At 40.8% G+C, this 12,778-nt stretch overlaps 1 protein-coding gene across 3 annotated transcripts in view; it reads left to right on the forward strand.

The window, feature by feature from the left end:
- LOC102457151 (complement factor H-related protein 1-like) overlaps positions 1–12,778 on the forward strand; it is a 71,513-nt gene that overhangs the window by 1,639 nt on the left and 57,096 nt on the right. For all 3 annotated transcript variants that reach the window (XM_075936708.2, XM_089780571.1, XM_075936706.2), the window contains exons 2-6: positions 1,282–1,458; positions 2,579–2,767; positions 2,920–3,102; positions 4,401–4,604; positions 5,240–5,422. In XM_075936708.2, coding sequence (XP_075792823.2) covers positions 1,282–1,458; positions 2,579–2,767; positions 2,920–3,102; positions 4,401–4,604; positions 5,240–5,422 — 936 coding nt within the window. The remainder of the gene's footprint in view (positions 1–1,281; positions 1,459–2,578; positions 2,768–2,919; positions 3,103–4,400; positions 4,605–5,239; positions 5,423–12,778) is intronic.

A 12,778-nucleotide genomic window follows, 5' to 3' on the forward strand; every position in this document is an offset into this window, starting at 1 on the left:
GAGGGTCTGTCTGTTCATCATGGCTGGGGAAGCTTGTCAGGAGGAGAGACACTGGAGAGGAGCTTCTCAGGAGCAAGGGGAAGAAAAAAAGAGTTTCACATGTTTTCCCTCTCCTTATATTGTGTCTGAATGGCCCCTGTCACTCATTCACCTTGTCATCAGGGAGCATGCCCAGACTTCCCTTTATCCACCAGGGAGCATGCCCAGACTGTGATGACTCATTGAAATGTGCTCCATTGTTCCAAGCCTTCTTTAAACACATGCTCACACTCTTTCTCCATTCACTCAGGGGAGAATGCATCTTAGAGGAAGTTACAAGCAAGGTGGCTGAGAGTTAAAAAGATTATGTAGTTGCAGCTTACAGTAAGTTTCTGGGAGTTACACAGATTACAAAAATTTGACAAACATTACAGTGAGTTGCAGTTTAAAACCTTAGACCTTACAGTTTGGTGTAGCTTTAGAAAATCCATGTACATAAATCAAGTAAGCTCAGGGGGAGGCTTTTTTATGCAACAGTAACTAAGCAACTCAGAAGTTTAACAACTTACCTTCTGAAAGATTCACAGTTCTTCACGCATGAAAATCTGGGTAACTGGACATGGCATGAGGTGCCCACACTCTGTGCTGTGATCAGTTATTTACATTTTCACTGTCTCAACTAATTGTTTGTATGGTAGGAGACATTAATTTTCAGACCCCTTCATGCCTAACCAGAATATCTGATTTTCAACAGTAGCTTTTGCTACTTTTCTTTATAGGACTTCCTCCCTTCTCCCAGGGCCCCATGACATATTTTAGATTTGCATGCATCGACCAGTGTGGATGTGACAAGATTACACAGGTGTTTACTGTTTATCATCTCACCAATATGGAATAGATTTTTAAGCAGGAAAAGATGTGCTAAATTAATTTTTTTTCTTTCTGTGATGGTTTATATATATAAATAGATAAAGGGGAAGAGATAACGGTATTATATTTTAGCTGAAATTAATCTTCTGGAGACATTGACCATCTCTGGAGATATTTAAGAGTAGGTTAGATATATGTATATCAGGGATGATCTAGACAGTACTAGGTCCTGCCATGAGGGCAGGGGACTGGACTCGATGACCTCTCGAGGTCCCTTCTAGTCCTAGTATTCTATGATTCTATGACATATATGCAATCTAAAATCTACCTGAGCACTGCTGTGCAAGCTGACAAAACAGACTGAGACACTCAGCTGCTTAGATTCCCAATCTGCACCTCTAATTAATAACACTGTGTGTTTGGTTTGTTTAGTGCCAGTGTGTGAACAGCCACCTGATGTTGATTTTGGCAACATTATTAGTGATGAGAAGCTGCAATATGTGGAGAGTGACACAGTGCAGTATGGCTGCAACCCTGGATACACACTGGCAGGATCACAACGGATAAAGTGTGACGGGAGAAACTGGACGCCACCTCCAAAATGTTTGGGTAAAAGGAAATTTGGATTTATTGTATTTCCCAAATCTGAGGTGAATTTATGTAGCTGTCACTCAGACACCAGAGGCCAGAGGAATTCTTTGTTACTTCAGTATTGCAGGAATGTGGTTGGTGTGCCATCACCATGGTGTCAGGGTGCATTCTGACACAGGTATCTGTCAAGGAAGAAAACAAATAGTGTATTAAATTTCTGTCACTGGATTTTATAGCATTGTCTTACCAGTGGGTTCACTGTGTTATCCCTCCATGTATACAGTGACATTCTAATGACTGTGGAGTCACCTTCATTCTTTATTCCTGGAGCAGCTTCCTTCCTTCAAATTCCTTCACACAACTCTCCTCTTGGGGCTTGACTTCCCTCACTCCCAGTAATCTATGTCCAGACGTTCCCTCCTCGAGTTCTTAGGACAATTTATAAATAGTCATTTGAAACCTTTGGCAATTTAAATAGTTAAGAAGCCTAATAACTTAATGTAGCAGGGCAAACTGTGTTACCTTTAAACCACTGCTTGCCTCTCCACATACACCTTCCAAGACACGTAAATCTTTACCCTTGTGTTGTGTATATTTGACTGAGTCTCTACAAGTAATATTCTTAGTTATAAAAGAAAAGTTTATCAAGGAACTGATAAAAATGAGTCAACAGAAATGATTTTCTGATCAAAATGAAACAGACCTGAACTCAGTATATATTGAGGTTCTTAGGGATGATCTCTTAATTGGTCATTTCTCCAGTAACCCCAGTTCCAACTGTCTGACGGGCAGCAGCTACTTTGCAGACAGCATGTCACCATCTCCCTTTTACCATTGCTTGACAAATGTAAAGTGCAATTGAAATGTAATTCAACTCGGAACCCAATGGAAGCAGAATTAGGTCCCATATCTAATGCAGACTCTTGAAATTAATGATGAGATTTAGTTCATAAATTATTTTGATATGTGACATAATTGCTTTCTGGGGCCACAGCATAAATGAGATTCTTATTATGGTGAAAGGTTAAAAATAAAAAAGCTTTAATTCTATGTAATCTGATTTTGACTTTTGGGACTAATTAATTTAAATATTAGTGATGAGTAATATGTTGCTTTAATTTTTCCTGTTTTCACTTAGCACCATGCACTATCACAAAACAGCAGCTCGAGGAGAAAAAACTGCTTCTGCCTAGTGGCCGTAGACGTACATTAATGATTCAAACTGATCAAGTTGTGGAATTTTCTTGCAGTGAAGGATATGTCCTCATGGTGCCCTCAAACAGGAAGTGTTTTGATGGGCACATGGATTTTCCACTGTGTATCTCTGGTAAGTATGGTAATTTGCAGACATTGTCTATAGATCACATGAGATGAAGAGAAGATAATGAAGAAAATCTCATTCAAAGTTGCCTTAAAGGTGAGCAAGCAATGTTTGTACATTGTGTTATTTTTGCTTTGTTTTGTTTTGTTTTTGCCTAGAGACAGGAAAGAAATGTGGACATCCCCCTGTTGTTGCTAATGGAGATATGACTACTTTTGCCCAAAAAGAGTATGCCTCAGGCTCTCTTGTGGAGTACACATGTCAAAAGTTTTATTCATTGAAAGGGCAAAACAAATCTTTCTGTGACAATGGAAACTGGATTGAAATACCAGTTTGTGAGGGTAAGATGATGTTTTCAAAAACAAAGCCTCTTTTTTTAATGTTTCTAACAGTAAATATACCTGATAGTAGGTAAAGATGCTTCACAATTCAAATATAAATTTTGTTGTCAAATTGTTTTGTAATAGTATTTTGAACTCCATAATGTAGAGATTTTACTGTTAGAAATCTAAATATTTCCCACGAGAGTCCAAAATCTGTTGAATTTGTTTTTGGAGCATGCATTTCCTTGAAATTCAGCATTTCATGAACATTCAATGAACATCCAGTGTAATTTCAAAGTATAAAATTCAAACTAATAAAAGTAAATACACATAAGTTAGATAGGACAACTGATTGACTTTGGATATGATTGAGGCCAAGACATTATCAATAGGGATTCAGTGTTTATATGGCCTATATTAATATCATGATTAATTCAGATAAAATATTTTACCCTGTATCCCACTTCCACTAAGTGGGGCAGAGTGAGACCAGCCTCACTAGTCTGGACTGAGAGCACTCCCTGAGTGTGTGAGACCTGCTGCATTTTTCGATTTTTTTTGTTTCTGTTGGTGATGCCCATTGACTGGGAATGGGGAACTGGGAGTTGAGGGGGTGGTGCTAGCAGAGATGGGGAACGCTTCCTACCCTGACTCCCAGGAGTCAAGTGGGCACATTCCAGGAGCAGCATGGGGCTAGGCCAGGCAGGAAGTACCCCAACATCCAGCCCCCTGCACCCCATATCTTCTACCCCAGACCAGACTCTCATCTCAGTGCCAACACCCTACATCCCTGCCCACACCCCTATCCCAGCCCTTATTCCCCTCTCAGAACCAGCAACGTCCACCCCCTTCTACTCCCCAACACTCTGCCCAGCCCAGAATCCCCTCTTTCCCTCTTGCACCCAGAGCTTGAACTCCAAACCACTCATGAACCCCAACCCCAGCCCAGTGAAAGTGAGGGTGGGAGGGGGAGAGCAAGCAATGGAAGAGGGTGGATGGAGTGAGCTGGACAGTCCTTTGAGGAAAAGGTGGCAACTGTGGGAAGGGGCAGGGTAGATCCTGGGTTGCCCTTAAATTCAAAAAGTACTCTTGGGCGCAAAAAGGTTGGAGACGACTGTTTTAGATTATGACCATTGTATTTGATTGGACTGTTTGACCATGCATTGTCTTCCCCATATTTAAAATTTTTCTTTGAGCCAGTCCTAACTTCTGACATTTTGATTCCTTGACAGAAGGAAAACATAGTAATTTAACATGCTATCTTACCACAATAAAAATATGTACATAATTATATTCCCGTTTTTTTTTCATTCTAGACCCATGTATTATCTCTCAGGAAGAAATGCAAAATCATGGCATAGAGCTGACTGAGGCATACAATGGAACACAATACGTACAATACCATGATTTTGTTGTGTTTAATTGCAAATCAGGACACATACCCCAGGCATTGTTATCTATTTCCAACTTTACTGTGCAGTGTAATTCAGGCAACATTGCATATCCACACTGCAATAAAGGTATTCATTCTTAATAACATGACTATTTTGGGGATATTCAGAGATGGGAGGAAAATGAGTAATCTGGGAACAGAAGACCAGTGCTTCATCAGCTTTTATTGGATAAGTACAGAAAACTATCACTATAAAAAGTGCACAATGTACAGATAACACTTATGAAATGAATTACCTTGTATTTATTTAGGAGGACTTCACTGGCTTAGTTGTTGAACACAACAGTTTAATAGATTAGGGTAGATAGAAGCATTTATTGCTTTAATGTATTATTTGATAAACTCGGAAAAGATCAGCACACATTGGGAAAAATTAGCCTTTAGTGAAGAAGTCAAACTAGATGTAGTTACAGGTAAATTAGCTTCCTTGCAAATACAGAGTTCCCAGGTCAGGGTGTATAAACTTAGCAGAGATGCTTCTCAATTCATTTATCGTTGGTGTAGAGTTGGTAAGAAAATGGATAAGTGGGATCAGAAGGCAGAATTAATACAGCAGGATTGAGCATCTACTTTCTTGAAGGTTCAGACTTTACAGGTAAAATTAGGCAAGGGAAGAGTGCTATCAGCATTTTCACTTTAAGTATCTAATATATATAATACAGTACAATTACTCTCTATTTCAATGCTCTGTGTTTATTTCAGATGAATTAGGAAGATGTGGTCCTGCACCTTCTATTCAAAATGGAGACATAATTTCTGAACAATTGCCAGTATATGCAGCAGGTTCTTCAGTGGAGTACAAATGCCAACGTTTTCATGGAATGACAGGATCCAAAACAATCACATGCCGCTTGGGCAAATGGACAGCCCCACCAATATGTTCAGGTACATATGGAATTATTTTTATGTCATGAAAAAGGAGCACAGTAAATTAAGTGAATGTGCAAGTTAGAAGATTTCCAAAGTGGCATTTAAAAACCTGCATTTGTGCATAAACTAACTGGTTTGCCATATAGCTATTTAATTTGGTATTGCCAAATACTGTTTCTAACCCTATCACAGAATAATTGGAACATGGTGAAGTGCAGAATAGATTGGTGTCTGAAGGCAACAGTGCAGAGTATTTCTCTACTACACTATTCTTCTCTATTACGCTATTGTTACAGTCAATTTTTACTATGTGGTGTTTCAGAAAACCATCAGTTCAATCCTCTTGAAGTTAATCATTAAAGGATATATGTGAGTTCAATAACCATAATAGCCTGAAACTTCAGAGGGGTAGCTGAATTAGTCTGTCACTGGAAAAACTTAAAAAACAATAAATAATCTAGCAACACCATAAAGACTAATAAAACATGTAGATGTGTCATGAGCTTTCGTGGGTACAACCCACTTCTTCAGATGACAGGAGTATTAAAATAATAGAGATGTAGCCATGTTAGTCTACTCTAGCTGAAACAAAAAACAGGACTATGTAGCACTTTAAAGACTAACAAGATGGTTTATTAGGTGATGAGCTTTTCTGGGCCAGACCCACTTCCTCAGATCAAATTGTGGAAGAAAATTGGCATGACCATATATACCAAAGGGATACAATCAAAAAAAGTGAACACATATAAAAAGGACAAATTAAATTTCAGAACAGAGGGGTGATGACAGAGGAGGGGGGGAGGTTAATGTCTGTGAGCTAATGATATTAGAGGTGAAAATTTGGGAAACTATCTTTGTAATGGATAAGGTAATTAGCATCTTTATTGAGACCCAGGCGTAGTGTCAAATTTAAGCATGAATGACAGTTCAGAGGTTTCTCTTTCAAGTCTGGTGTTCGATGTCTTTGAAGCAGGATGCAGGTAATCAAGTCGTTGAGACAATGCCCTTTCTAGTTGAAATGGCAAGAAACTGTTTTTTCTTTGTGATACTGTCTGATATCTGTTTTGTGGGCATTGATCCTTTGGCGAAGTGTCTGAGACGCCTGTCTAATGTACATAGCAGATGGACACTGTCGGCACATGATAGCATAAATTATATTTCTGGATGAGCAGGAATATGTGTTCTTGATCTTATAATTGAATTGGTTAACTAAAAGAAACTACGCTGTCTCCTTAAAGAATTCCCTACATCTACTTGGGACCAAATCCACACCGAAACACCTTCTGAACCCAGACCAGGATTGTTCTATCTGCTTCTTTAAGGAGACAGTGTAGTTTCTTTTGGTATTCTGAAGTGGGATCAGAGAAGAGAGGTTTGTAAAATGTGGTGTTGGAGAGTTGTCTGGTTGCCTACTGCTTATAGTTGGGCTTATTCATAATGACCACAGCACCTCCTTTGTCAGCTTAAAGAACTCCCTACATCTACTTGGGACCAAATCCACACAGAAACACCTTCTGAACCCCGACCATGATTGTTCTATCTGCTTCCCAAAATCCATAAACCTGGAAACCCCAGACGTCCCATCATCTCAGGTATCGGCACGCTCACTACTGGATTATCCAGCTATGTAGACTCTCTTCTCAAACCCTACAAAACCAACACTCCCAGCTATCTCCGAGATACTACTGACTTCCTGAGAAAACCACAAAACATTGATAACCTCCCCAATAACACCATCCTTGCTATCATGGATGTAGAAGCTCTATACACCAACATTCCACATGAAGACGGATTACAAGCAATTAGAAACACTATCCCAGAGGACACCACTGCCAATCTGGCAGCAGACCTATGTAACTTTCTTCTCACCCACAATTATTTCCAATTTGAGGACAACTTATACCTCCAGATCAGCAGCACAGCCATGGGTACCTGCATGAACCCACAGTACGCTAACATCTTTATGGCTGACTTAGAACAATGTTTCCTCAGATCCCGTCCCCTTTTACTCCTTCTCTACTTATGCTACATCGATGACATCTTTATGATCTGGACCCATGGCCAAGGAACACTGGAGACATTCCACAGAGATTTTAACAACCCACACCCCACCATCAGTCTCAGCTTGGACCATCCTACACGAGAGATCCATTTCCTGGATACCACAGTACAAATCACCAATGGTAAATTAGACACCACTCTCTACAGAAAACCCACTGACTCATACAATTACCTACATGCCTCCCGCTCCCATCCAGAACACACCATAAGATCCATTGTCTATAGCCAAGCCCTTCAATACAACCGCATCTGCTCTAATCCCACTGACAGAGACCAGAAACTTCAGGATCTCTACTGAGCATTTATAAACCTCAATTACCCACCAGGAAAAATAAAAAAAAAAACAAATTGAAAGAGCCAGACGAATACCCAGAAACCATCTACTTCAAGACAGACCCAAGAAAACCAACAATAGAACACCACTTGTCATCACCTACAGCCCCCAAATTAAACCCGTCCAACACATTATCAATAAACTACAACCCTATACTGGAACAGGATACTACACTCCGAGAGGCTCTTGGGCTGTGTCCAGACTCCATGCCTCCGTCGACGGAGGCATGTAGATTAGCCAGCTCGGAAGAGGGAAATGAAGCCGCGATTAAAATAATCGCGGCTTCATTTAAATTTAAATGGCTGCCCCGATCTGCCGATCAGCTGTTTGTCGGCAGATCGGGAGAGTCTGGACGCGATGCCCCGACAAAGAAGCCTTTCTTCATCGACACAGGTAAGCCTCGTGAAACCAGGTTTACCTGTGTCGATGAAGAAAGGCTTCTTTGTCGGGGCATCGCGTCCAGACTCTCCCGATCTGCCGACAAACAGCTGATCGGCAGATCGGGGCAGCCATTTAAATTTAAATGAAGCCGCGATTATTTTAATCGCGGCTTCATTTCCCTCTTCCGAGCTGGCTAATCTACATGCCTCCGTCGACGGAGGCATGGAGTCTGGACACAGCCTTGGAGACAGACCCATATTCTCCTATAGACAACCACCTAACCTCAAGATGATTCTTACCAACAACCACAGGACACACCACACTAACACCAACCCTGGAACTTTCCCTTGCAACAAATTCCGGTGCCAGCATTGTCCACATATTTACTCTGCTGACAGCAGTATTGGACCTAACCAAATCAGTTATAAGATCAAGAACACATTCCTGCTCATCCAGAAATATAATTTATGCCATCATGTGCCGACAGTGTCCACCTGCTATGTACATTAGACAGGCGTCTCAGACACTTCGCCAAAGGATCAATGCCCACAAAACAGATATCAGACAGTATCACAAAGAAAAAACAGTTTCTTGCCATTTCAACTAGAAAGGGCAATGTCTCAATGACTTGATTACCTGCATCCTGCTTCAAAGACATCGAACACCAGACTTGAAAGAGAATCCTCTGAACTGTCATTCATGCTTAAATTTGACACTACGCCTGGGTCTCAACAAAGATGCTAATTATCTTACCCATTACAAAAATAGTTTCCCCAATTATCACCTCAAATATCATTAGCTCACAGACATTAACCTCCCTCCCCCAGCCATCACCCCTCTATTCTGAAATTTAATTTGTCCTTTTTATATGTGTTCACTTTTTTGATTGTATCCCTTTGGTATATGTGGTCATGCCAATTTTCTTCCACAATTTGATCTGAGGAAGTAGGTCTGGCCCACAAAAACTCATCACCTAATAAACCATATTTTTAGTCTTTAAAGTGCTACATAGTCCAGTTTTTGGAGTATTAAAAGTCTAGTTCCAAAAATAAATAGGGAGTGGAGGAGGAAGGATGGTGACAAAATAGTGAATTAGAGTGTTCAATTTACAAGAAGATGATAGAGAAGGTGCAAATTGTTCTTACGTACCCATTGTTTAATTGGTTAAGTCATTAGGATGTGGAAGGTACAGTGCTAGTCAGGTAATGTCTTTATTAATACCTTTGTGATGGGTCCCAAACCTGGAAATGAAGTTAAGTTCCAATGCTTCCCTTTGTGTTTGGCTTGTGGAGTTGGACTGAAACAACACAGTGACTTGATCTCCATTAATGAGTGTAGGTTAAAGTGGTCTCCAACAGGTTTTTGTGTGTTGCCTTTTTGGATATCTTATTTGTGTCCATTAATTCCTTCACTCTTAGAGACTGTCCAGTTTGGCCAATATACATAGCAGAGGGGAATTGCTGGCCTTTGATGGCATAGATCACATTAGTGGATGTGCATCCAAAAACCACACAAAAACATGTTGGAGAACAGATAAACATGTTAAAGAATACTCATTAATGGATCTCAAAGTCATCTGTATTTAGAGTACAATGTTTAGAAGGAATACTACAATGTAGGGGTATCTGACTAAAACAGTTGTTAGATTTTACTGAGGAAGTCTAGGATTTAAAAAAATACCCAGAGTATGCCTGGCAGAGTGGCTCTGTGGGTAGGGCTTCCATAGAAACATGTGGGAAATCATGGTTCCTGTACCAGCCAACCTGAGATCTCAATAGACAAGAAGAAAATGACACAGTTCATAAACAAAGTGAGCAGAGTGTTACTTAGCTTAGGACAATCAGTTTCTCATTCATGTGGGATATAAATGTGGCAAAAATGTGTCATGATAGCAGGTCTTACTCAAATCCTCTCACTAGTGCAATTTCTTATCCAGGTTGTTGACTGTCCCTGTGATATTCCTCTGAATCTGAAAGTTTTAGTTCCTTTGTCTTGGTTGCAGCTGATCATGGTTAAGAAGTTCCCAGGGGACTTAAGTTTTCCTGTTCTCTGTCTAGCAGGGACCTATTTAAATAGCTGGCAGGGACTTGGGTTATGATAGGAGAGTACCTGTAAGAAGCTGAAGTTTCCTTCATCCTTTTAACCCAAATGGCTGTGAGGAGGATTTGATTAATAGAGTTTCATAGCTCTGATGCCATCCTGTTTATTTATAAAAAGTGTACAAAGTCCCAACCCAGTCATCCTGCTGAGGGTGGCAAGGTAAGGTTCTCCTTTACCTCTGGAGCTTTGGCCAAGCCTCCTCGCTGTTTGGCTGCTGGGCTTCAGCTGAGCTTGGAGCTCCCCTTCTTATACTTCCAGTCCCGCCTTTCTGCTTCCTGTGGGCTGGGCTGGGGTGCTCTGGCAGAGCTCACCAAGGGCTATTTAGGGAAACTTCCTCTTCTGGGTCATCAGGAGGCCACGCTGCATCATTACAGGCTTATAAATGCCTGATACGGGGATTTGCTTTATTTATTTATTTACAAGATCACAAAGAGAAAACAGTTTCTTGCCATTTTAACCAGAAAGGACACTCTCTCAATGACTTAATCACCTGCATTCTGCTACAAAGACCTTTTACATCTGCACTTGAAAGGGAATCCTCTGAACTGTCATTCATGTTAAAATTCGACACTTTCCAACAAGGACTTAACAAACATTTGAACTATCTCACCCATTACCAAGACAGTTTCCCCAATTATCACCTCTAATACCATTAACTCACAAACATCCCACTCTCCCTACCTCTAATATAATCAATTCACAGACACTTACCTTCCTTCCTCCCCCCACCCCGCACCCCCCTCCTGTTCTGCAATGTGATTTGTCCTTTTCATATCTGTTCATTTTTTTTAATTGTATCCTTTGGTATATATGGTTGTGACTACTTTCTTCCACTATTTGATCTGAGGAAGTGGGTCTGGCCCACGGAAGTTCATCATCTAATAAACCATCTTGTTAGTCTTTAAAGTGCTACATTGTCCTGCATTTTGCTTCAACTACCCCAGACTAACACGGCTACATTTCTATCACTATGCTTTATTTATGTTTCTCCAGCAGTGAAGTTGCAAGTATGAATTGGCACCAAAGACAAAAGCTGCATTGTTTTGTTTTGCTATTCCTTTCTCTCCCTTTTTGTTTTATTTTGGCTTGAAGCAGGATCAAAATTTAACAGTAGCAGCTCCAACCCATCTGAACTAACTTCTCTTTTCCCCATAAAGAAGAATTGCCAATATCTTTAATACTGTCTAAAAATGGAAATGGAGTATTCTTATAAAACCTCTCTACTTCTAAAGAAGTAGGACATAAGGGATGTTGTTTAGAATAAAAAGCCTTATTTCAAATGCTTTACCTGCATTTTCTTCTTTTTCTATGTCTTTAAATATTAACATGACTTAAACGATTTGTTTGTCATGGGCTCTCTTATTCCATCCAGCCAAACACACCGGGGATGTAGTGCAGAAGAGATTAAACAGATCCAGTACAGTCAGCTTTAGGTCTCTGGGGGTATGTCTACACTACCCTCCTAATTCGAAATAGGAGGGTAATGTAGTCATACTGCAATTGCAAATGAAGCCTGGGATTTGAATTTCACGGGCTTCATTTGCATAAAGCCGGCCGGCACCATATTTAAATGCCGGCAGTTCGAACCCCGTGCCGCGCGGCTACACACGGCACGGAGTAGCTAGTTCGGATTAGGCTTCCTAATCCGAACTAGCTGTACTCCTCATTCCACGAAATTCAAATCCCGGGCTTCATTTGCAATTGCGGTATGACTACATTACCCTCGTATTTCGAATTAGGAGGGTAGTGTAGACATACCCAGGGAGACTTCATTTTCTGGATAATGTTTTTCCACAGTAATCAGAACGATGCTTAAAACAACAGCTGCTTCATTCTGAAACCCGCAATAAAATAAACTATCTCAAGCAAATATTCACATCACTAAAGATGGCAGAAGAGCTGTAGACTTTTAGTCCATAGGAATTTCTCTGGGTCAGTTTTATGAAGATGAAGTTCATAAATGACATAGCTACAGATTGGACCTCCCTGATCCGGCACTCTCAGGATACGACCTGTCTCAGATGAGGGATTTTGCTGGACCAAGGAAGGTCATTTCTGGGCCCCCCGCCATCACCGTGCTTCTTTGCCATAGTCCCATTGCCAGTCTCCCAGCTGGTTTCCTCCTGCTGCTGGCCCCTTAGTTCAGGGCTGTCGGCCCCACCATGACAGCTCCACTACAGCAAGCACAGCCCCACCGTAGGGTTCCAAGCCCCTCAGGGCAGTCCTCTTGCTGGGGTCCAGCTGCACTGGTGGGTGGCAGCCCTGCTTTGGATTCAGCCTCACTGGGCAGCTCTGTTGCTGGACCAAAAAGTCCCAGTTAAGAGAAATTCAACCTGTAATAAATCTAGTAAATAAGTTAGGGTACGTCTACACTGCAGCATAGTTTCCAAATAAGCTATTTCAGAAAAATAACTCCCCAAATAGCTATTTAGAAATATTATTCTGGAATGAGAACCCCACTATTTTGAAATTATTTTGAAATAACGTGTTTGTTG

The sequence above is a fragment of the Pelodiscus sinensis genome, chromosome 9 (assembly GCF_052426305.1).
Source record: "Pelodiscus sinensis isolate ZL-2025 chromosome 9, ASM5242630v1, whole genome shotgun sequence".
NCBI lineage: Eukaryota > Metazoa > Chordata > Testudines > Trionychidae > Pelodiscus > Pelodiscus sinensis.